General features: G+C 45.3%; 2 protein-coding genes across 3 annotated transcripts in view; one reads left to right on the top strand and one right to left on the bottom strand.

Annotated features, from left to right (window-relative positions):
* Positions 1-14,461, bottom strand: part of atrnl1b (attractin-like 1b) — a 62,820-nt gene extending 48,359 nt beyond the window's left edge. The window contains exons 1-11 of the mRNA XM_076028135.1: positions 13,136-14,461; positions 10,039-10,122; positions 9,380-9,493; positions 8,719-8,847; positions 8,134-8,342; positions 5,566-5,740; positions 4,203-4,290; positions 2,918-3,179; positions 748-931; positions 504-658; positions 13-97 (exon numbers count right to left, since the gene is read on the bottom strand). Of these exons, the coding sequence (XP_075884250.1) occupies positions 13-97; positions 504-658; positions 748-931; positions 2,918-3,179; positions 4,203-4,290; positions 5,566-5,740; positions 8,134-8,342; positions 8,719-8,847; positions 9,380-9,493; positions 10,039-10,122; positions 13,136-13,386 (1,736 nt within the window). The 5' untranslated portion in view covers positions 13,387-14,461. The remainder of the gene's footprint in view (positions 1-12; positions 98-503; positions 659-747; positions 932-2,917; positions 3,180-4,202; positions 4,291-5,565; positions 5,741-8,133; positions 8,343-8,718; positions 8,848-9,379; positions 9,494-10,038; positions 10,123-13,135) is intronic.
* A 4,492-nt stretch (positions 14,462-18,953) lies between these two features.
* The window catches only part of afap1l2 (actin filament associated protein 1-like 2), a 33,046-nt gene continuing 27,852 nt past the window's right edge, over positions 18,954-24,147 (top strand). The window contains exon 1 of one of the 2 annotated variants that reach the window (XM_076028134.1): positions 18,954-19,366. In XM_076028134.1, coding sequence (XP_075884249.1) covers positions 19,351-19,366 — 16 coding nt within the window. In that variant the 5' untranslated portion in view covers positions 18,954-19,350. The remainder of the gene's footprint in view (positions 19,367-24,147) is intronic. The other variant, XM_076028133.1, reaches the window with a different exon arrangement.

The following is a 24,147-nucleotide window of genomic DNA, read 5'->3' as shown; positions in this document are numbered from 1 at the left end:
TTTGAGACTCACCCGTTGCTGACCACAGCAGAGTGGCCGAAACGGTTGACGTCCCTGTGTAGGTCCGGTTTAGGCAGGAGCCTCCATTCATCACAAGCTGAGGGGGAACACACACACACACACACACACACACACACACACACACACACACACACACACACACACACACACACACACACACACACACACACACACACACACACACACACACACGATTTGGGTTATTTATGGAATCTAAAGCTGTAATTTGCCATGCGAGTTTCCCCTGTGGCATTTAATGACATATGAACTGCAGTTTTCCACAACATTCCGGCATCTTTTTACAAATTTAAGGAAGTTTCAAGGACGAAATAAATAAAGTCTTCACTTCTTTGCCTCATCCAGTTATAAAGCCGTATCCTATATCGCTTTTAAAAATTGCCAAATTTTGTTATTTCGCTATTGAAGCTTGCCGGGGGGAACGACTCGAGGGGAAAAAAACGAGAAACAACTCAGAGTCTCACCGATGTCATAGGCCATGAAGTCGGCGGAGAAACACTTGGCGCCGTTGCTGAGCGACGTGTCGTTGTGCGTGTTGCCGCCGAAGACGAGCAGGGTGCCGCTGAGCAGGACGGCTGAGTGGAGGTAGCGCGGGTAGCTGCTCTCCTTCAGGATGAACCTGCCAACGCGAGTTACAGTCGATGCACATTGCCATTTCACATTTATGTCTTTCAGCGAGGGTGACGGCGCGCGTGCGTCGCTTCCTACCAGGTGCGGGTGTTGACGTCGTAGCGGTAAAGGTCGTCCACCAGGCCGTACTTGTTGGCGGGAAGCGCTTTGTAGCCGCCGTGGACGTAGACGCTGCCGCTGCCAGCGTCATAAGTGCTGCTGTGACCGTAGCCGCCCTGAGGAACGGCGCCTTTGGTCTCCGGAACCAACCACATGTTGGACTCTAATACAGCAACACAGAGAGGAAGATGTTCGGCCCAGATGTTGGAAATGTGTGTTCAAAAATATATGCAAATTCAATGGGCTCTCCAACCTGGAAATAAAAAAATCAAAACTCAAAAAAATCATAATTTTATGACTGCAATCTCTTCTTGAATGGAACCGCAACCAAAGAATTGCACAAATTTTATTATTGTGTCATTTCCAAACAGGACCCATCCCTTATGGGGTTATAAGACACCACAAAAACCATATTCAATTATTAAAATAGACTTAATGTCTCACCTAAAAGTACTTTTTGTTCTCTTGGCCCATGCTTTCTCTAAATATTCAGCAAGGGCGAATACCTTGTCATCAAATAAACATTTCAGTGGGTCTGCGTCATTCAGCCAACATCAAATCAACAGTTTTACACCTATCAAACAACTTCTGACGGAACTCGTGGTACAAAGAGCAATAAAACACAAAGTGGAACTCGTTCTCAATATCAATATAAACAATCAACGTGCTGTTAAACTACACTGTCAAAGGGGAAGCTCTGGGTTTTTCTTAAGAGCCGGGGAATGAGTTGGACTGATGTCTGCACTGCATTTACAAATAAAAAAAACAACAGCCAAGACTTTTCATGCTGTAGAAGTGAAAGACCTTGGGGTCAGTTGAAGTAAAACCTATTCTTACAATTGTAGCCTGAGAACTAAACTCAGTCCTCCCATGGTGGACCAAAAAGCGAACCAAGAGAAAAGCGAGTGATATTTTTGCATTCATGTTGTCAGTTCATTTGAAAGAGGACTCAGTTCTCTCGCTGATCCACTTTAGCTCATATTGGGTCTCAGTTCTCTTTCTGTTCACACTTTGCAGTTTTCTGAGAACTGAGACCTCTACTGCGATGGATTATGGGTAATCTTCACTTTGCAACAGCACATCCTCTCGCTACAGCAAGCACGTAGGGCTAAAATTCAATGGCAAAAGGTGAAGGGTACTCGGAAACTTTGTGTTCACAATGTACATTTAAAGCAAAGCCCAACTGAACTCAGACTAGCAGGGTCTGAGGCCTGTTGGAGTGTTCAGATACGCACCAAAGATGCCGAGTCATAGGTCTGATGGCTCTGAGGGCTGTGGTGGGACCAAGTGTGAAAACACCCAAAGTGGATATTTGCAATGTCATTACACCTCTGCACCTCTACATCTCTTGCACCAAAACAAACAGGCTCCCTGCACCTCCCCAGCAGCTCCCTGAGTGTAGGGAGAGTGTAGCAGCACTCAACCTCCACCGAGCAAACAGTGTAAATAAAAGGACCGTCAGTGTTTAGCAGACAAAGCCGTTGCAGAGGAGGTTCTTCTTGGAACGTCCTGCACATGCACTGCAGTTACGTAGGGTGTCAAAGGGGGGAGGCAGGTTCTGAAGGCAGGCAGGTTTGATGGATGGAAAAATCCTTTCAAGTGTTTTGTTTCTGGTTTGATGTTCCTTACTGTCATGTTTTCACACTGGCCAAGGACAAACTTCCTGTCTTCTGCGTGTGGAAGAAAGACAATAAAGCTTTTCTTTGTCACTGCTGTTATGACTGAAAGCTCACAAAAAAATGGCAACAAAGCGAAACGGCTTTAACGGCCGTTATGTTTCTGCAACCAGGCACAGCTTAATTGGTCGGACTTCAAAATAGATTTTAGTGCGACCAAACCGGCCAATAAAAGCAGCGCGGCCGGTCACCCATTTCTGTCTGCTCCTCAGTAGGGCCTGTGCTGCTGCCCCCGCACGCTCTCTTTCCTTCCATTATCAAACACCTACCTTCCTACCGCAGCCGCGGTTGCTTTTCCATTTTAGTTTTTGTGCAAAATAAAAGCGATGTTTCGAAAATTTCGACAAAGTACAGACTTTTTAGGGGTAATGGAAACGCAGCTACTGACCACTGCCCGTCAAATCTTGGCTCTTATTCCCAAAACGGTCCAAACGTTGTGATGCTGTGAAGCGTTGTGCATTGTTGTGACTCACTCAGGTCGTACTCCTGGATGTTGCTGACGTAGCTGTAGATGGGCGAGTAGCCAAAGATGACCAGCATCACAGCGTCGCCTCCCTCCAGCTGTACGCAGTGGGCCGAGTGGCCTTCCACAGCGTAGATCTGAGTCTGGACCGACGGCCCCACCACAGGGCTCCTCCGCTGCCAAGTCCGACTCGGCACGTTGAACGCCCACAGCTCGTCCGTCACGTTGCCCCAGCCGGCCTCCAGCTTGCCACCAAACATGTAGAGGTCATCCTGAAACGGAGGGGCAGCTTTACTACTTCCATTCACACCCTGGACCCCAGGACCCAATATGGTGGTGGACCACCTTTCAGTGTCAGTGCTGCAAACTCTTGGAACGTCTTGCAACACAACCTGAATTTAGGCACCTTTAGCCCCTTTCGACATGTTAGAGACATTATTTTAAACCGACCATTTACAGTATGTAACCGTTTTATTTGATTTTAATTTTTTGGCTTTTTATCGAAGTTCTTTGGCCTTTTAATTATTTTAAGTTTTATGTATTTTATCACTTTCAATGATTTTAATCTTTTAATTCCTGTAGTCCTATTTTATTTTTCTATTTTTCAACTCATACCGTTTGTTAATTTTATATGCACTCTTATTTTAATAGGGTGACGATATGGTGTCTCAATCGTTTCAATGGAGTTGCTCACGAGATGCAAACGCTGATAAAACTGCAGTTTTGAAACAGCTTCCAGGTTACATCTGGAAGCTGCATTCTGCGGCCCATGGAGCATGTCAGGAATGTCACTTCCTATTACGCTTTTGTAACATATGAGGATGTATCAACTAATCAGAACGAGCATGTCACACTCTGAGCAGAATTTGTTTCTCTGGATTTTCTGACCTTTATAAAAAATTTTTTAGGTAGATTAAAAATCCCCAGCCTTAAAAATTTACAATAGAAAGATTTATTTCCGTGTTTCAGGTCAGAGTCGCCCCGTTTTATACAGGCATTTCTTTTTGTATTACAGTCTATTGGGGAAAAAAAGCTTTTTGGGTCGTGTGGGATTTATGGCTGCAGTGCCTCGAGTGGCTACCAGGAAAAGAAAAGTGTCCATCGTCTTGCTGCGAGAGTCAGGAAGATGATTAAATCCTATGTTTCCACCATGTAGAGAACTGACTGAGGAAAGCAGCCAGATCAGTTTGCTTTTAGAGCAGCTGGTCCTGCTTTCCTTCTCTTCTCCCAAAGCTGCACTCGGTTTTTGCTTTTTTGCAACGCGCAGCTTCCCTCTGACACGCGTGCCTTCTCACCTGGTGGGCGGCCAGCGAGTGACCGTATCTTGGCACGGGGCCGCCGCTCACTGGCACGGTGTTCCAGATGCCGCTGTCCAGATTGTAACTGCGTGAAACACAGAAGGGGGGTGGGGGGCGTGGGATTAGACCTGTGTAATAGAGACAAATGTTTTGAAACAAGAGCAGGGCGCCAGCACTCAGCTCCGTGTTGTTGTTTTTTTACCTGATGAATGCGCTACAATGTGTCACAGCCAAGTAACTGCACCGCCTACACATTTACAAAACGTGCCGCGTTTATACACACACACACACACACACACACACACACACACACACACACACACACACACACACACACACACACACACACACACACACACACACACACACACACACACACACACACACACACCTTTTTCAGAGCGAGAGAAAAGGAAAACAAGCTCTAACAACAGGAGGAAGTGCAACACGTTTTCCTCAGAGGACTCAGACTGACAGATTGTTTTCTGAGGCGCCACATAAGGAAGCGTTTCTGGGCCGGAGGAACAAATGTGTTTCCGTGTGTGTGTGTGTATCTGTTTGTGTCTGTGTGTGTTTTTGCTGTTGTTGCTGAGTTTATTTTATATATTTTTTGCCTTGTTTAACTAAAATGGTTACGCTGAAATTTTAAATCTCAGAATCAAGAAAGACCCGGCCAGGATGGTTGCGAGCAACAAGCTACAGAGACAAGAGAAACACATGCAAATCACAAGAAGAAGAAAATAAATCTTGACCACGAGGATGCGTTTCACATAGAATCTCCACTGTACCATGCTATTGATAAAGGGGGGAAGGTACACTACCAGTCAAAAGCTTGGACACACCTGTTTCTTCTTTAGTTTGACTACTTTCTACACTGTAGATACACACTGAAGACACCAAATATATGAGCAAGATATGCGGATTAATGTGGCAAAAGAAAAAAATGTGAAATACCTAAATATGTTGTGTTACATATTTTATATGAAGGGTGGCTATTCTAGATTTAGGTGAACTTGTTTGACTTATTATTATATTATTATTACAGTCCAAACTTTTGACTGGTAGTGTAAATAAAAGGATCATTTTGGAAAAATTGCAGGGCAACACTGCATCAATATGAGCACAGCAGAAACTACAATCATGTTTACAAAAATTTGAAAATGAAATGCTGCCTCTACTTTTTGTGTGTCAACATAAAAAAATGACTTTCTAGTCCACGAGATGGCGCTAAGAGTTCACTGCAGATCAGGAGATGCAGTGCAGAGCCCAGCATCTCGTGATCCTCCCACACTTTTTAACGTGAATTTGGTGACAACGGCAACTTTGCCTCGCAGGCAGACAGATTTGAACAGCGGCTTACTTGAGGATCATCTGGAAGGAGCTGTAGTTGAAGGTGTGTCCGCCCACCACCCACATGACCTTCTCCTGCACCACGGCCTTGTGGGAAGCCCTGGCGAGGGACGTTCCAAAGGGTTTGACGCTCGGCAGGACCCAGAAGGACTCGGTGGAAGGAACCGTGAGGGAGCAGTCGGGACCTGAAAGGCAGGATGGGGCATCGCAGTCAGGGAAACGGCAATGAGAAGCTCTCCTCGCGCTGGTCCAAACAGAAAACACAACACAGAGAGCAAAGACTCTTCTGCTGCTCAAACTATTTTAAGACGGCGCTGACTCAGTGTGTTCACACTTGCTTGGTGAAAGTGAGCAGCCAGTGCTGCGCTTTGTGTGAGGCATGACTTCTCTTTTTGGTAAATACGAGGCTAACATTGCCAATATCGATATCAGTAGTGATACTTATTCAATTAAACATCATGATCACTGAATAATTTTGTGATTATTGCCTTTGGTTAGTAGTTTATGATAAGATTTTAGGCAAATAAACATGTTTTTTTGTCAACTACTACACAAAACGATAATTAGGTATATAAAAATAAGCCTAATATGATTCCCCTTTCACTACATACAACTGTTTTAGAAAAAAGTTTCCAGTGCAAAATAAATTGTTTACACTACCAGTCAAAAGTTAGGACGTAATGATGAACGTATTTTCATTCTCATGACTACCGACGTTGCAGTTTCTCACTGAAGGCATCAAAACTATGCATGAACACACATGGAATTATGTAGGAAACAATAAAAGTGTAAAATAACTCAAACACGTTTTATATTTCAATTCTTCCAAATAGCCACGATTCATAAAAAATATATTTAGAGTTATTGAACGCGGTTCTCTTTGCTGCATAATTACATATCTTGCTCATATATTTGATGTCTTCAGTATCTGTCTGCAGTGTAGAAAGTTGTAAAGATAAAAAAAATTGCATGAGCATGTGTCCAAACAGATTTGGAGAGAAGCTGTGATGAAGTTAGAGTCATTTCATTTGCCAGACGTCAAGAAGTGAAACTGCAACAAAACTATCGATCTCATCATGCAAGCGTTCATCCGATACCAATACCAAACCGTGGTATCCACACTATGGATATTTGGATTGATATGCCCAGTTGTAGCTGGTGGTACTGGACCGGTGCAGGGTGGAACCCAGGGGGGCAGGGGCCGTGAAAAGGATTTGTTTTGCTTTCGGACGCAGACTAATAATAACGCACCTTCATGGGGCTTTGTCTGTGTCACACTGCTGATTAGCATGATGGCAACGCAACAAAGCCGGACACATCGCGCTGCATTATGACAATCATCACAAAAGACCCGATGATCGCAGCTGGAATCGGAGTGGCAAAAACACTTTGCCGTGCACACAGCAGGGCCCACCGATGCAGTGTTTGACAGAGGTTTCTGTGTGTGTGTGTGTGTGTGTGCGTGTGTGTGTCTCAGGCTGTCTTTGCTAAACAAAAGGGGACAGTGCACTTAACAAACAGCAAGGTCAAGAGTGGGAACAGTCTGTGTGTGTGTGTGTGTGTGTGTGTGTGTGTGTGTGTGTGTGTGTGTGTGTGTGCGTGTGTGCAGAGTTCCAGCCATTAGAGTGGGAACAGTTTGACTGAAGGACAGTCCCACAGCTTTTCACACTCACTGCAATCAAATTCAATGTTTAGTTTTATTGTTGTTGTTGTTGTCGTCGCTGGAAGGCCGTCGCTGTGTTTACTTTACTCGAAAGCGATGACAAATCCCCCTGACAGAGAGCAGCCGTGAAAAACGATCAATTGAAGCGGCTGGACTGCTTGCACAGCATCATTTGCATCACTTCCGGTTCAGATGACTCAGGATGCTCGTCACTCCTACATGGTTTGGTGCCACGCACAAGATTCCATTTATTTGAGTGGCACCTTTGGCTATGCATTTTTTTTTTTCCGCTCTTGAAGAAAGACAGAAGAAAGAGTCGACTTCAATGAGTAAACCCGGAAAAAAGTTGATTCTTGGACTAACCGCGGTTATTACGTTGCCTATTATGAATTGATTCACATTTTTATTTTTTTTATTTTTTTTTAATAAAGCTGGAACTCATCTGCACCTGCGCTGCAGCGTCGTACCGGACCGTTTAAGGCGACGCACACTCGACACACGAGCGTGCAGATCAAAACAAACTCACGAGACGAGACGCCGACACACACACATGGCACTAAAGATGAGTGAAACACGACTTCCACCTGCTACTGCGGCATTTAAAGCCAGCGCATTGCAGCATTTTGTTTTGTTTTTTACAAGGTTGAGGGGGAAAAGAAACCCGGCACACGTCACACTGTTTGTAAGTTGCGTCACACTACAAACAGATATTGTGTGAGCAGGATGAACATGAGGAAGCATATTGCCCGCTGGCAGTCCATTGGGACTTTCATGGCCAAGGATTTGCGCCATTTTCATCGCCCTCTGGATGGGAATCGGATTGACTGGTCAGGTACCGAGCGATTCCCACCTCTAGCTCAAACTGTTCAAAGTTGAGCAAGACATCAACCCACGCTGGGTTCCCGTCACTGCTACCTTGCCAGCTGTCGTTGCAGACGCAGAGCTTCTCCCCGGTGAGGTCGCAGTAGCCGTGGTCGGGGCTGCCGCAGTTGTTCCGGCAGTACGGGATGTCGCAGGCCTCGCCCTTCCAGTACTTGTCGCACTCGCAGTACACCCTGCTGGCGGCCGAGTTGCCCGGCGTGCACTTTCCGTGCCCGGAGCAGTTGTTAGGACAGGAGTTGATCCTGGACAAAGGGGGAAAAAAAACAAAACAGGTGTTTACTTTTTAAGCCAATTCCCTCTGGACTGTTTTTAATTGGAAACCTGGGGAAGATAAATGAGCATCATCTAGCGTGAGGCGAGGAGGGGAAGCATGAAAAGATTGCTTCTAGATTAAATACAAAGTAATGATCACATGACTTATTTCCTGCAGTGGGTTTTTATCTCAGCCAACGAGTGATTGCGGTGGTACAGAGAAATACTCTGTTGTTTTACAAATATTGCTTTTATTTAGCAAAAAAACTGTAATGAAAGTGCAACTAGCAGGGGGGTGGGGGGGGGCCTGGTTAGTACAACGGTGCAAAACAAAAAGAAAATGGGCGTGAAAGTCCAGACACTCACGAGTAAAATATCTCGAATCCTGTCAGGTTGTAAGCGGCGTCGCTGAAAAAGTGGAGCAGCGCGTAGCCCGACGTCGTCTCCACTTCAGGAACCGTCTCGTTCCCTCGCGTCTGGGGGACGATGAGTCCACTGCAGGGAGACAGTAAAAGGGTTTCACTTATCACACACACACACACACACGCAGCAACAAACCAACAGTCATATAAAGACTGAAACATACAGAAATGGAACAAACCATCATCTTGTTTTGGTTTTTTTCCATCACTACGAACACGGAACCTTCAAGTCAAGCGTCAGTTTGTTGCGTCAGTGACATCGAGCAACAGCTCTTGCAAAAAGTGGCTCATGCAAAATTTCCGTCCCTCAAAAAAAAGGAGAAACTCAACGTGTTATTTTGGTTTGTTTTTGTTTCTGTTGCTTCCTCTGCGTCAATCACAGCAGTGTTTATCTTTGGGGCTCCAGCTTAGTGTGTTAAACTGACTGCAAACAACCTTTCTCAATCACAGTCGCTCTTTAGTTTCTACTAGATTTTTAGCAGCTTTCTCCAATCTTTTTGGGTTTGTTTTTGCATTGCGACTGATATTGTTGCATCAAGGAGGAAGTGAACACACGCGGGATCCTCTCCGGTTCACCTCCAGTGCTGCCAGAGATCTTTCCTCACCTGAAGACGGCCACCAGAGGGGCGTATATCGAGTCTCCGTCATAGATGTACATATGGTCCCAGTTGCACTCCGTGGCAAAGTGGTTAAACCTCAACCGGAGCACCGCGTTGGGGCTGCGGGTGGAGAGAGACGGACATTCAAACATTAACGGAGCGTAGAACAGAGTGCACACTTATCCCCCTCTTTGTGTTCTTCACTTTGTAAGCCTTCAAGCTGAAGGATTAAGTAAGTGTTGATGGACTTGTAAACACATGCGGACGCTCCAGGCATAAATTATGTACAAGCACGGCATTGCAAACACGGGATGCAGAGCAACGAAAACAGCAAAAGGGAACGACGTGACGGCTCTCAGTCAGCCGGGGGGGAAACAAAAAAAACAGGGAGTCATTTTTCCAAAGATAAAGTTTCCATTTCCATTACGGGGCTTCCAAACATCTCTTTCCTCACACTGACTGCAGTACAAGCGGGCAGCTATAGCTCTCCTAATGGCCCCTGCTGCAGCAGTTAATGCAGCGGTTGATCGCTCTGTCTGCTGGAGAGGCTCTACTTCCACTTTGCGACGCCATGAGATGCTGAGTGACCCTTTCATTCAATTTTGCCGTTTCATGCTCTGCTTAAGCGGTAAAATCAAGAAATGCTGCGACGTCGTGCGACTCACTAGCCCTCGATGAGCCAGGTGCACTTTGTTTTGTATTTGTAGTTGATTGGACCGTCGGTGAGGTATCCCGAGGGCTCGGTCAACCTGGGGGCACACAAAGACAAAGACGTTCGTTAGTTCTCGACAATCACATACAACACGTCACACATCCACCACCAGCGTGCCCAACACGATTCCATTTTGTTGCACCTCAAGCATGTGAGGAACCCGAAGGAGTATTATTGAAAATAACTGGCTGTTAAGGTTTTGGAGATGGAGATTCGATAACAAATATTTGAATAGTAAAAAGGAGGAAAAGACTGAAAATGACAAAAAGTTTGACCTTTGTTTCAGAACCAGGTGAAACAACCACAAAATGATAAAAGTAAAATGAAATATATACAAAAAAACATAGAAATAACAACAACGTAAGACCTCGGAGCTGAATCGATGTTTAGCAGCAGTAAAAACAAAGCTTTGATTCAGGATAATTGAAATCAAATCATTTTTTAAATCGATTTAAGTCCATTCATTCATGAATCCTTTCAGCTCCAGTTTATTCCATCACTCATAGCATTAGAAAATGTGCCTATGACTTTTACTGAGGGTCAACGATTATTTAAAAAAAAAAAAAAAACACATTCCAATGTCATTATGTTCTTTATTAATCTTTATTTAGCAAATTCTTGATAAATTCCCTAATTAAGCATTTTCCAATTAAATCATGAGATTATTATGTCCGCTCGGTTCTGAGATTAGAGCGTTTGTTGGAGATTGGGGGCGACACGCTGCTGCTGCTGCTGCTGCTGCTGCTGCTGCTGCTGCTTGCACCTCCACTGCCAACAGAGCTCGCACCATGACAACCTGGGGACACGCGGTTTCCCTCTGTCAGCACACACAGCTCCTTTTTAAAGGCGCCTGTTTTCGCTCCATTCCCCGTCCCTGAGCTCTTTTCAGTCGAGGCCGCGCACCAGCTTCCAAAGTCTCCACGTGGTCAGCGCAGCAGCGTACACAGGGGCGGCTCGTCTCTCACACGCCTCCATCAAAAGGACGGCGCAAGGAGAATTCTTTGACGCAAGAGCTATAAAAGAGCCGCAAACATAACAGGGTCAACGTGACTGCACTTTTCAGGAAACGAGGGTTTGAATTAGTTTGAACGAGACTGTTTAACACTGTAATCTGACTGTGCAAGTAGGCTCATTTAAACTGGGGGGAAAAAGGGCAGAAAATTAATTTTCATTAGACATGCAAATGTCATCTTGAAAATGTCGTCCTTCTGTGTATTAAAAGGCCAAAAAATATATATATTTCCACATATGTTAATGTTGCAAACAGCAATTTCTCATACTGCCACGGTGCTCCGGACTTGCCGGGCTAAACATTATCCCGTGCAACTGTCTGTCCATAAACACATTACTGCCACATGGCACTCGCTGGGCACAAACACGTTGTAAAATAACTCATCTGTGACGCCGGTTTAGACTTTAAGGAAATGATTTCACGCGTGTTTTGAGGGAGGCCGCTAAATGTGAGCGCGCCGTCGATGATGCGCTGAGCGGGATAAAAAAGCTCCGTCCTTCTCTCTGCAGAGTTCAATTCCTGCGTGTCAGTTGTTTGTCTCCGGGCAAAAGGGGGGTCATTACCTGAAAACACGCCTGATGACAAGTCGCACAAAACCTTGGACACAACGGGTGCAGCGGTAATGACAGTGATCAAAGCACTCCTGCACCGCACAGCGCACTTTGGTGTGCTGGAAAGCCATTAAAAGCTCCGGTCAACAAATGCTGCACAGCCGAGCATGATTATTATATGGCGAGTTGACAGATATCGGTGGGTCACTTGTCATTTGTTTCCCGTTTTGCTGCAAACAGTATGTGACCACGAGCCTGCGCGCAACATTTTGATTGGCTCAAGGGCCTTGCTTTTTTTTTTTTGGAAAAGATCCAGTTCTGGAAATATTCCCTTGTCAGTGTCACAGAAGAATATCACAGGTGAGTGACAACAACTCCAGCCAGGTGTCCAGCCAGGTGTCCAGCCAGGTGTCCAGCCAGGTGTTTGCTGCCTTGTTTTCATTCATGCAGACAGATAATTGAGCTGCTTTGTGGAGATCTGTATAGTTTTTAAGTCGTAGTTACTTGCACCAGGCACCTTCACTGGCAGCTAAGATGGAAAAATAATAATAAAGATCTGAAATTGGACCTTCAATATATTTCCATGAATGCTGCAAGGCTGATGCAGAGATCGATTACACTATAGATGCTCTTGCACAGACCATGTACACTGCATTCTCTCTCTCTTTCTTTCTCTCACTCTCTCTCTCCCTCCCTCTCTTTCTCTCTCACCCTGGCAGAAGCAAAGACGATTTGTTTGTTTTTGCATTTTATTTGGAATCAATGCTCAGGCATCAGGCCATGAGTCAATGGTTTGGTGGGTGTTGTGAGTTGTGCAGCTGCTCGGTTCATGCTCAGTTCTGCAGATTGGGCTGGGCAATCACGGTGGCATCATTTATTTACTCGACCCACTGGCGGCCACTGCACTTCATAAAAATAAACATTTATCAGTGAGTCTGCCCCTCTAACGCAGATTAATTCCACACAACAAACCAAAGGGGTCGAGGACGTAATTAAGTTTGTCAAATGACGTGGATCTAATGAGCATTTTTTTTTTTTTTTTTTTAACAAGCTTCTTTTAAGAGTCCATTCAAAATCTTGTCTCATTAACTTGTTCTGAATCCAAAAAGTAATTTCAACACGGCTGAAAACAAATCAAAATAACCAAGAAAGTAAAAATCACATCTCTTTTTTTAATCTACCAAAACATAATCAACTAAATGTTTTGGGTTGGAGGAGTTAATCGCTGCAATTGTTCACAAATCTCATCGTGACTCAATTGCTTGGCCACAAAGTGGATCAAAATGTGCAAGTCGAGTTTGGACTCACCTTGAGTCGACCACAATTCATGTAACCAGATAGATAGATAGAGAGATAGATAGATAGATAGATAGATAGATAGATAGATAGATAGATAGATACTTAACTATACTGTTGCACTAAAAAAAGAAACTGTTTTAAAAAAACGATACAGTACTTACGAAACCACTCAAATCAGTCTAACTCACTTGAATCTCCCTTGGCAGTGTTGGCACTGATCTCCGACCCATCCTTGGTCGCACACGCACGATCCGTTGACACATTTCCCGGATGGACAGCTCTTGTCGCACGCTTTGGTGGCGGAGGCGTGCGTGAAGAGGACCAAGTGAAACAACACGTACAGCAGCAGGTATCTGTGCAGACCTCGCAGCTCGCCGCGGGCGCCTACTTTTGGTCCAGAGACTAACAGTTTGATCTGGCATCTCCCCCCAGGATCCATTTTCAGTACTGTATTATAATGTACTTATTATTTTATTTGTTTTACATCCAGGTCGAGCAAGCCGATCAAAGCATCGGGGCCTTTCGGGGTCTGATTTAGGAAGGTGGGGGGAGCTTCGGCTACTCACGATGCGTTGGTTGTACTGAATAAAATCCTGGATATTCCTCGACTTTGAAGCATTCTTAAAATTGGGAGAGAAAAAAAATTTGTCTGAGACAAAGTGGGGGAGTAAGAACAAGTCACAGCAATATTTAAAGGGCTGCTTGTTTAGCATCGGCACGGGCACGAAGGAATTCCCTTCACCCGACCTCCTGTTGGAAAATCCTCCCCGAACCACCGAACATCGATTCAGGCTTTCAAAAAAAAAAAAAAAAAAAAAAAAAAAAAAAATTAGCAGCTAGCCAGTAAGGTGATATAAGAAACGAAAAAACCCGCCTCCACAACACCGCTGTGTTAGCATGCGTAGCTTATTTACAGTTGAGCCTCTTCTCTCTCTCTCTCTCTCTCTCTCTCTCTCTCCGGGGGGAACGTCACGGCGTTGATTCAACACATCCAGCCGCCGTTAACCAACAAACTCTCCCCGAACGACAGAAAGGTGGGGGACGGGCGGACGGCGAAAGAAAAACCCACCACCATCTTTCGGGGGACGACATCCGCCGGTAATTCAGCAGGATTTGATTTCTCCTCGCTTTGCGTCTATCCACACATGAACACAAAGAGGATGTGAGGTTTTGCAAGTTGGCCCAGTGCGAAGGCTGCCGCAGTCAACATGGATGTGGGGTGATGTGGGAGAACTGAAAGGCTATTCTCTGCTGCCGACTCAAAAGACTGGGGGAGCTTCGAGCCGCCGACTCTCGCCTGTGTTTGCCGCTCCGAACTCGTCCCCGGTTCCCCACAGGTAATTAGGGCGCTTTTCAGGCGTGGACTTGGCGGACAACTCGGTGTCGAGGGTCTCCCGTGTCTTCCGGTGTGAATAAAGCGCAGCTGACGCGTTCAAAAGACGACAACAACAACAAAAAAAGAAGAGATACTGGCGGCGATGGATTTGCTAGCTCAGCCAGCGACACTAGACAGCTCCTCAGGTTGGAGAAAACTAAACATAGGTTGCGCATGCGCGCTGCCAGTGCTTTCATTTAAAGGGACAGTGTCCAATTTGCCCCAGTCTAATGCGACGTTAACATTTTTACTGTGTGGGTGCATAATGCTTAAATTCATATTTTGAAGAGGGGAAAAAAGCAAATTCATAAAGCCCATTTCGAATATTGAACATACATTGTGAGTTTAGTGTATAGTATATTTTTCCACAATGCCACATCCATCCATCCACCCATTTTCAATACCCACTTCTTCCTGAGCTCATGGTCACCGGGGTCTGATGTGCCTCTCCCAGCTGTCATAGGGTGAAGGTAGGGTGACACCCTGGACAAGTTGCCAGTTCATCACAGGGCCACATAGAGACAAACAACCATTCACTCTCACAGACAAACCTACGGACAATTTAGAGTTCCCAATTCACCTCACTTGCATGTTTTTGGACTGTGGGAGGAAGGTAGAGAACCCACGCAGGCACAGGGAGAACATGCAAACTCCACACAGACAGGTCTCATCCCAGAATCGAACCCACTACCTTCTTGCTGTGAGGCGGCAGCGCTAACTACTAAGCCATTGTGTCGCCCAATGCCACATTCTTTGCAACAACAATTAATTTGTTTTGTCTTATTGGATCTCAGTGCAGCGTTTGATACTGTAGACCATAGTATACTGTTGGAACAGACTGGAAACTTTGGTGGAACTCAATGAAACAGTCCTAGAATGGTTCAGGTCCTACTTGGAGGAAAGGGGTCATTTTGTGTCCATTTGATTGGCCATGACACACACTGGTCAGTTCTTGGACCCCTTTTGCCTATATACACTACCTTTGGGTCAAATTATGCAGAAGTTATTGTTGACTATCATAGTAATGCAGATGACACACAGTTATATCTGGCAGTTTCCCTTCTGATAGGACTGCCCCAAAAGAACATTAAACAGCTGCAGCTCATACAGGATGCTGCAGCTTGGGTTCAGAGATCAGAGCAGTTCTGAAGACTTAACACTGGCTCCCAGTCAGCTATAGAGTAGAGTAGCCAACAGAACGGAAGTCAGTGTGAATGTTTTTAAATCCAGGTTAAAGACTCTTCTTTTCTCTTATGCTTATGATTGGGTGCTTTTGATTATCTTATTATATTTTATTATCATATTTTTCTTTCTATTCTCCTTCATTACAGCTCTATTTATGCATTTTAAGCTGTCTTTTTTTCTCTCTGCTCTTTGTCTTTGAAGACTGTGTGTTCTTTGGTTTTTGAATGCTTTTAAAATGTTGAACTTTTAATCATGTAAAGTACATTTGAGTTGCTTTGTGTATGAAATGTTTTATATAAATAAAGCACCCTTGCCTTGCCTCATACTACAACCCATATCGGCATTGAGGTACTGTGCCCAAAATTGGTTCGTTTTTAGATCTGAGAGAATAGGAGCACCTGCATTAGAAATCTATGAGGATCAGGATATTACAAATTTTATTCAAGAGTCTCACCCTTTCATCGGGTGGAATGCATTTTTCTGCAAGAGCACTTGTTTTAGATAAGGCCTGTCAAGGTGTGGGTTGTCACATCATGACATGGGTCGAGTAACGTGATTTGGCAGAGCGAGGGAACTCTGAGATATATTTCTGTCGCTGTCAATCATACAAGTGTCTGTTCAGTGGCAGATGGAGCTCAGCATCGCTGGCTTGCTTAGCTATTGGTGTTTGTTCCTTGCTCTCATCTAATAATCCTCAGCAAGAGTGTAATGTGTATCTGATCAGACAGTAAAAATGTTTTCAAATTCTGCATTTCTGCACCTGTTTGGAGTGCAGACAATATAAATGGGGCCTCGTTGAGGGATAATGCATTGACATGCCTTCTTATTCTCTTTTTAAAAAAAATATTTTTCGCCATAAAATGTCTGTTCAGTTCAGTTTTAACTGCTGCCCACACCTCTACACCCGTACCTGTAGAGGGCAGTGTTGCGCAATGACTTGAGGCGCCGCTGCGTCCATAAAACTACTCTTTAATTCAGAAATATTAAAAGAGAGGAGGAAGAGGTTAGAGCAGAACTGTACTGTTGGATAACTAATAAAAGCCAGCTTGACCGTCTGACAGTAGATGCGGTAGCCATTAATAATGATGCAAAACTATGAGCTTAGCAGTCTCAAGGCATTGCAACACCAGAGATAATTTTGCTAGAGTACAAACTATTTTTGCAATTTCTTAGGAGGGGCCACTATTTTTCCAATTGAATTTATAATGTCACTGATTGAATGATCATCTCCAGTGTCATCTGATGAATTTGGATAATTTATACATAGACTTTAAAACTTGAGGTAGGGATGACTGCCTATTTCATAGCATTTGGTGCATTTGAATGATTTCAACAATTGTGCATGCAGAGATGCCCTCTATCAACACTATTAAATGTTTCTAAAAACAGAACCTACCTGGTGGCAAAGCTCTTTAGCTGTCACATGTCACAAGTCTCTTTCACACACCCACACACACGCACACACACACACACACACTGAAACCTGAACAGCCACTGTTTATTTTCCATAGAGGCTGCCGTGAACCTGATCACACGTGAACTTAAAACAATATTATCCCTGCATGACTCAACGTTCTTCATTTCAGCCGCAGTAGAGCCTCCCAGCGTTTGGTCAGGTGCAGCCACCTCTGCGGCGGTGCTGGGGAAACAACAAGCACCATCCCTGGGAGGTACACATGTGTCTGAAGCTGGTGCCCCTAGAATTCTTGGCCTAAATGTTCTTACAACAACAGGGAGGTATATGACAGAGTCACCAGACTCAACTTTCTCTGGAAATTCCCAGACGCAACAGTAAGGGGAGCCCGATGGTTTTGACAAGATTAGATGAAACATGCCTCAATAAATACAAGGGGATTGGCTGAGTGGGTGGGGTGCTTTTTTCAGGGAGATCTTTTGGGGCTTTGTGAGTCTTTATATATGTGCGTGTGTGTGTGTGTGCAAACACAGGAGAGTCCCCTGAATCAGCAAGGGTCCGGTGTTAATTTGGAGGTGACTCAGTGAACTTTGTCCTCTGAATCATGGCTGAGGAATGCGTCTTTGAGCTCAGATCACATGGAAAGACAGAGGAGAGGAGTGCCAACCAAGGCCGAACTTCAAACTTTATCTTTCAGAAGTTCAAGCCTGCGTCTGAGCCACTGAGGAAGTGTCAGTGACCTTGCACCGCACCTCCTCCAGAGAAATACCTCGCAGACTGGCACCACGATGGTGCTCCATCGCCGCCGTCGTACACCCGGCGGGGCTCTGAAAGCTCTGCTGCACAATAGGAATTCTGCCGTGGGATTAGGAAGACAGTTCCCTTGCTGTTGTGAGACGGACAAAAGCGGACCGCAAGAGAGAAAATGCAGACCACCCTTGTTTTTAATTGATGCAGAGGCCATTTTTGTCTGACTGACATTCAGGAGTTTTTTTTGGTTGTTTTTTTGGGGGGGGGGCTCAAAAAGCCGTGACATCACTGGTTAAATACAGTGTTTGACGCCATAGTTTTTCGGAGAAACATCATGATAAAATCTACCCTGTGAAAACTTCTACCCATCAGCTCTCTGTGAGGCATATTGCCCTCCGTACTTTAAAAGCTTGTGTGCAAACCGCACACAGCCTTGGGTGCAACATTGGTGATACTCAAGGCTGTGTGTGGGGTTTGCATTTTCTCCCTGTGTCTAAACACGAACATCGACATTCGGCTGGTCAATAACTCTGAAGGTGAGTGTGAGACGTGTTGCTTGTTTCTCTGTTTGGCCCTGTGTGTGCAAATGGCTGGTGACATATTCAGAGGTGCAGTCATGGCTTCACCCTAAAGCAGCTGGAAAAGGCTTCAGCACCCTGACTGCAAGATAAGCCGTGATAGAAAAATTGATGGATGGACAGTTTTTGGATTTTGTGGGTAGTAAGTGCCACGAACATATTTCAAAGCATGCTGAAGTAACAAAATATGAATGAAAGGTTGTTTTCAAAAGGCAGAACAGTGGCTATATCTCTTCGATGCAGTGCAAAAAACTGCTTCAGAAATAAAAGCTTTATGAGGAGTCAGTCTTCAAATGTTCCTTCGCACACCGCAGACTGTAGGCAGTTTCATGAGGAACTATTTTTCTTCACAGAGAAGGAAGCAAATTGTAAAGGGGAATTTAGAAAAGAGGAAACAAAAGCCGGTATCTATCCTGATCACCAATGAAGGTTTTTGGTGCTAATTTTGGATTGTTCACTGAGACACTGGTTACCACTTTACTGCACAAATTATTATTATTATTATTATTATTATTATTATTATTATTATTATTATTATTATTATTATTATTATCATGCGCCGATTCAGCCGAGAGCGGTAAAGGAAGGCTCGTTGCGCACCCGCGCTTTCAGCAGCTTCTTTCCACGGACGGAAAACTTTTCCAAGCACTTCCGGGTGGGACCTCAGCCCCCCCTCTCGTGAGCGGCACCTGAGGAGGATCCCCCTGTGCTGTGTGCAGCAGCAGCCTTTCACACCGCAGCGTTGGATGCTGCTGCATGAAGAGGGAGGAGGAGGAGAAGGAGGTGCGCCGAAGTGAGAAGAGGAGAGCGCTGTTGTTCCGTCCACCCCACCACCACTACCCCTAGAGAGAGAGAGAGAGAGAGAGAGAGAGAGAGAGAGAGAGAGAGAGAGAGAAAACAAAACAGTCAGCTCGTCGAGCGCAGCCCACCAGTCAGCCAAGCCAGAAAGCCAGCAGCACTCCGCAGAAGTTGCTGGCTGTCTCATCCCCGCGCGTGTCTGTTGTGCGTGAAAGCGAAGGGAAAAGTCTCCTTCCAAAACTTTTGGGATTGCTTAACATTTGTATGAGAGGCGGCAAGAGAGAGTGAAAGTGCTGCGAGGGAATGGAGAAGCACAAAGGTAAGAGGAGAAGAGTCTTATCTGAAGGTCTGCATGGGTGCGGTTGACGTTCGCGCATAGCGGCCAATAAATTGAGCCAGAACCGACTGTTTATGTCATGACACTCGTTGCTTTTGCATGACTCACTTGTGGGTTGCCAGCGCTGGACAGAAAGACAAATAATCTGTGTTTTGGAAGATCTTTTTTCTTCTTCCTCTTCATGGTTTCACGTTCTGGCTCAGATCCTGGTCACCTGCTGACTGTGGCCCATTTAAATTCCCTAATGACAGTGGAAAGTTGCCGTTTTCAGGGCCAGTGTCTGCGCTCTGCAGTAAAACGCAGCCCTCTGTCATCAGTTACAGCTTCTCTGAGAGCGTTCCTCTCCAAGAGGGCTCAATAAAAAAACAAAAAAAAAAACACACTGGCCACTGATTAATCCCAACAGCAGCAGCAGCAGCAATGTCGTTCTCACAGCATTCCCCAAATTCCTGCCTGTGGTTATTTGTTCATGAGGGGGACAAACAAATCCACTTCATACATCCGGCTGGATGTTCGCGCAGAGGCTGAGCCAGGACAGCTGCCTCTGCTCCTCACCTGGCTCTCAGAAGGTCTGGAAACAAAGAAAGACAGAAAAAAAGTCAAGGGCACGATGAGCTCAGGCTGTCGTGGGACGTCTTTGCACCTTTGGCAGAAATGTATGTCCACTGTCAACCCACCACGGGACCCCACACCCACCCAACACGGTCTGTGGGTGAGGCAGCTGTCGCGGTGAGGAGACTTTTGCCGAACGGAAAACAATAGTGACTACAGTGTAACTGGAATGGGATGGAGCTGGATTGAAAGGAGGCAGTCTTGCTGCAACATTCCCGTTCTCCAGCTGACCAGACGGGCCCGTCTGTTGACTCCCACACGCTCTCACAGACAGCAGCCAGCAGCAGAGGTTTCCCCCAACATACATCTTACTCATAGTCCCGGAGAACTCCTGGGAGGGGGATTTCAAAAGGCGTTCTGACTCAGTCTGAATTTAATTCAGACATTTGTCCTTTTTTTTTAATTTGAAATTAGATCTAACCATGGTGTCAAATGTTAGTAAAGTGGTTAATCGGTTAATTAGTTTCTGGTTGGTTGGTTAATTAGGTGGTTGCCTTTTGCTGCATGTGTTTCTAGCAGCAATTAAACAATGTTTAGATAAACCAAAAAAGTTGCAGCGCAGTTATGGAACTCACCTCGAAATGCAAAGCCTGACATCGAGACCTGTTGGAGGGAAGCCTCATTTCCAAAAAGCTTGGCCAAAGAAGTGACAGTTTAATACAGATCAAAACAGGATAACATGGGTATAAACATGCTGCAGCTGAAGGTCTGTCTGATTATGGCTGCTCAGGATGCAAAAAAACAAAACTGAAACCCAATTGGACCCATCATGCCCTGAGGGAGTGGTGGGCAGTAGCAGTGCTGCGCCTGGGAAGGAGTGTAAAAACACAATTTACAATTCTCAGCTTCTGACAAACCATCCATCCATCCATCCATCCATCCATCTTTGATACCCACTTACTCATTCACTTCGGGTCACGGCTCCTGGCAAACCAATTTCCCATTTTAGCGAAGTCAGGTGACATCGCAAAACTGGAAGTGCAAAAGCAAAAGTTGCAGTTGCTGCTACGTGGTTGAGCCACAGGTGCCACTGCGGTTGCCTTATGGAATTCTATTTTTTGGGTTTTCTTTATGGGAGGACGGGGCAGCAGATCTCTGCTTTTAGTGATGAGGATCCCACAGCTGGTGGTGTGGAGAATGAGTGCTGGAGTTTCCTCTGCCGGCAAACTCAGCAGCAGCAGCGGCAGCAGGCTGGAGTTAGACACTAACAGCCGCAGGCAGCCAGCAGCAGAGGAGGGACGGCGAAGGCAAACATGAGATAACCCATGGAGACGCGGCTACAAAGCCGGCCATTGTTACAGTAATCCCGATTGGCTGCGCACTTCTTCAGTCTGACTCATGCGTGGCCCCGCCCCCCAGAGGAGTCAGCATCAGTCGCTCTTGCACCTTGTGCATGGGTCTTGGATTAAATCAGGGGTCAGTTGTCCCCTGATGGCCTTTTTCCAGTCGAATCTCAGGCCCAAAACCAAGAGAACTCAATCTCCACAGGCCAGACAGAGTGACTCTGCACAATGGGAGTTATTTACGTTATTCCCTGTGATGAGTGAAATCATAGCATAAATAGATATTAAGTAAATAAACCCAGAGTATCTCCCTGAGAAGGATGTTTACACGCATATTTTCCAGTACTTATTATCTTCCTCTTCATGCCCGCAACTGATTCTCACCAATGGTTTCCCCAAAACGGCTGCTTGAAGCAGCATTTTTGTATGTGGGGTTGGAGGTTGCTGCAGGTGGGTTTCACACTGCGGGGTCGGCGACGACAGATTGTTTTGATCAGACTGTTTCTGCATCCATCCACTGGTGATTTACACCAGAAGTAAAATGTGAAGCGAAAACGGAGAGAGCGACCGACAGACGTCTCTGAATGAGTGGATGGCTCAGCCTGAGTGAGGTTTAACCTCTGACTGAGTTCTATGAGAAAAGACCTGACTTAGACGAACACCGCAAGTTAATGCCGGGGCCTGTGTCATGTTGCATGTCCTGAAGGAACACAGCATTCAACCACCAGCGGCTCAAGCTTTTACAATGTTTTTAACCAGAACGTGCTTCCAATTTCCTGTGTGCAATATCAAAACCACCTGTTGCTGTGAGGTTGTTGGGTTTTTTTGTTTTCTTTTCCTTTCTTTCTGTTATTGATCAGCCGGTTTCTAGGTCCTGGCATTCTGCTTTTTTCTGCCGTCAACAAGTTGTCCTGGGTGAAACGCTTCCTAAAGCTTGTTGATTTATGGCTTTTATTCATCTGGTAAAGAGCTCCTAGAAAACACTTCGTACAGGGAAGGAACATTTCAACATTTTGTGATTGAACTGACATTCTGTCTAAAAGATTTTGTCCGAACAGCCACATTTGTTACGGCTAGTTGCGAAATATTAGCTGTGCATTCTAGCTGCTGCTGATGCTGCGGTACTGAACATAACTCTTGCCATGGCCAGTTGCAGTAAAGCAAAAACATGTTGTCTATATGAAAAATACTTCACTGCATATTTTATTACTCTATGTTTTAGAAATTCCCATCAAGTTTGATTTAAAAAAACAAACAAAAAAAAAACCTAGTGCAGCTTTAGCTATCCTGCTAGCCGTAGCTAATCTGGAAGTCAGCTGCTGTTTTCGTCTTCATCCTCTTCAAATGCATTTAAGGACATCTTACAGCAGCTTCATCCTGGTTTCTGAAAAAACTCAGAAGTTTATTCGTTACGTCCAAAGACAATTAATAAGAAGACGGAATTAATAAAAAAAAAACTTTTGTTTGCTGTTGCATTGCATGATTGGTGCAAGCGGGCAACAGACTACCAAATTCAAAGATCGACCAAATCAGAATTCCAGCTGACAACAGCAGAAAAAAAAAGTGTGCCAGTTGGCACAGAGTTAGCTTAGCAGGGCTTTGCAGGTTTGACCTCCAGAGGCAAGCCAAAGATGTAGGCCATCAGGGCCAGCATGGGGTCTGCCGATTCGCTCTGCGCAGCTTCTTCACTGCGGGGAGCGAACGCCACGCACATAATTCAGGAAGCTGGCCCGGCCTGTAAAAATGATGAAAAGAGAGACGGTCCTTCCTGATCTGTTGCAGAACTGAGCTTCCTTGAGAGTTTGGCCCTTTCTGCCCCCTGGGTCCCACCCGTGCTCATTTACAACACATCAAACGCCTGCCTTGTTTATTAGATACAGGAGCCTGGGCTCTGCACTCAACTGTGTGTTGTCGCTTTCTTCTTCTTCATCTTCTCGCCAGGTTCTTTTTTTCTTCTTCTTCTTTTTTAGTGCATGTTTAAGGACAGGACATTTATACCTGCGGGATAATGACTGAGAAGAGAGTCTTTCATGTGGGTGACTTGGAGGCGGCGCTGCGAGTTAGCTTTAATTTGTCAGCAGCCGCTTGAGGTCTGACGCTCGTTTTCTCATCACTGTGGGGGCTTGTTAAGCCCCCTCCCCACCACCACCCGTCCACCTAAACAAAAAGACAAGAATGGCCTCTAAAACATCAGCCAGCGCAGAACCACGCTGGGGATGCAGGCTAGAGTTCAGCGAGTGACGGGACTGTTGTACATGCATGAAGGAGACGCCTTTAGGATGTCTTTGATGGTCATGTGGGTCTATTGAGGAGGAGGTAGGAAGACTGCTGACTGAGGGATCTAGACTGAGGGGACAAACCCACAATTTGCGTCACTATGAGCATGTTAACCTCGCAAGAGAAGTTCTGTGACAACAAGCAAGATTCCGCACAGGGCTCCTCCCACCGTGGCTGTTTTCAATTAATATCATCGTGATTGTTGATCAGCCGTGACAGAGGCGGCAACCCACCAACCGGCTGATATTACGAAATGGCTCCGCTGTGCTGGAGATCTGATTGGTTTATTATTCCGTGTGACTGGCTGAAGGCGCAGCCATATGCCACTCTTATTTTGTAGGGGCCTTTTCCTATTTCACCATGAGCTCCTTCCCATATGGCTCTCTAATATACAGATGTATGAACATTCCTTCGGGGCAGTCAGGTTGTGCGCATTCATGGCAGAAGGGTTACCATCTCCCTGGAAGTCCTGCTTTGGCATTCATTTTTCATTTGCTGAATCTTCACCAGCTAGATACATATTGGCTATCTTATCTGCACTTTGCTGCTGCATAGGTGTCATTAGTTTTTTTTTTTTTTTTTTGGTACTCC

Source organism: Nelusetta ayraudi, unplaced genomic scaffold, assembly GCF_046127955.1.
Source record: "Nelusetta ayraudi isolate G7.1 ecotype Tasmania unplaced genomic scaffold, CSIRO-AGI_Nayr_v1 ptg000022l, whole genome shotgun sequence".
NCBI lineage: Eukaryota > Metazoa > Chordata > Actinopteri > Tetraodontiformes > Monacanthidae > Nelusetta > Nelusetta ayraudi.
This window is presented reverse-complemented; position numbering and strand designations above follow the sequence as displayed.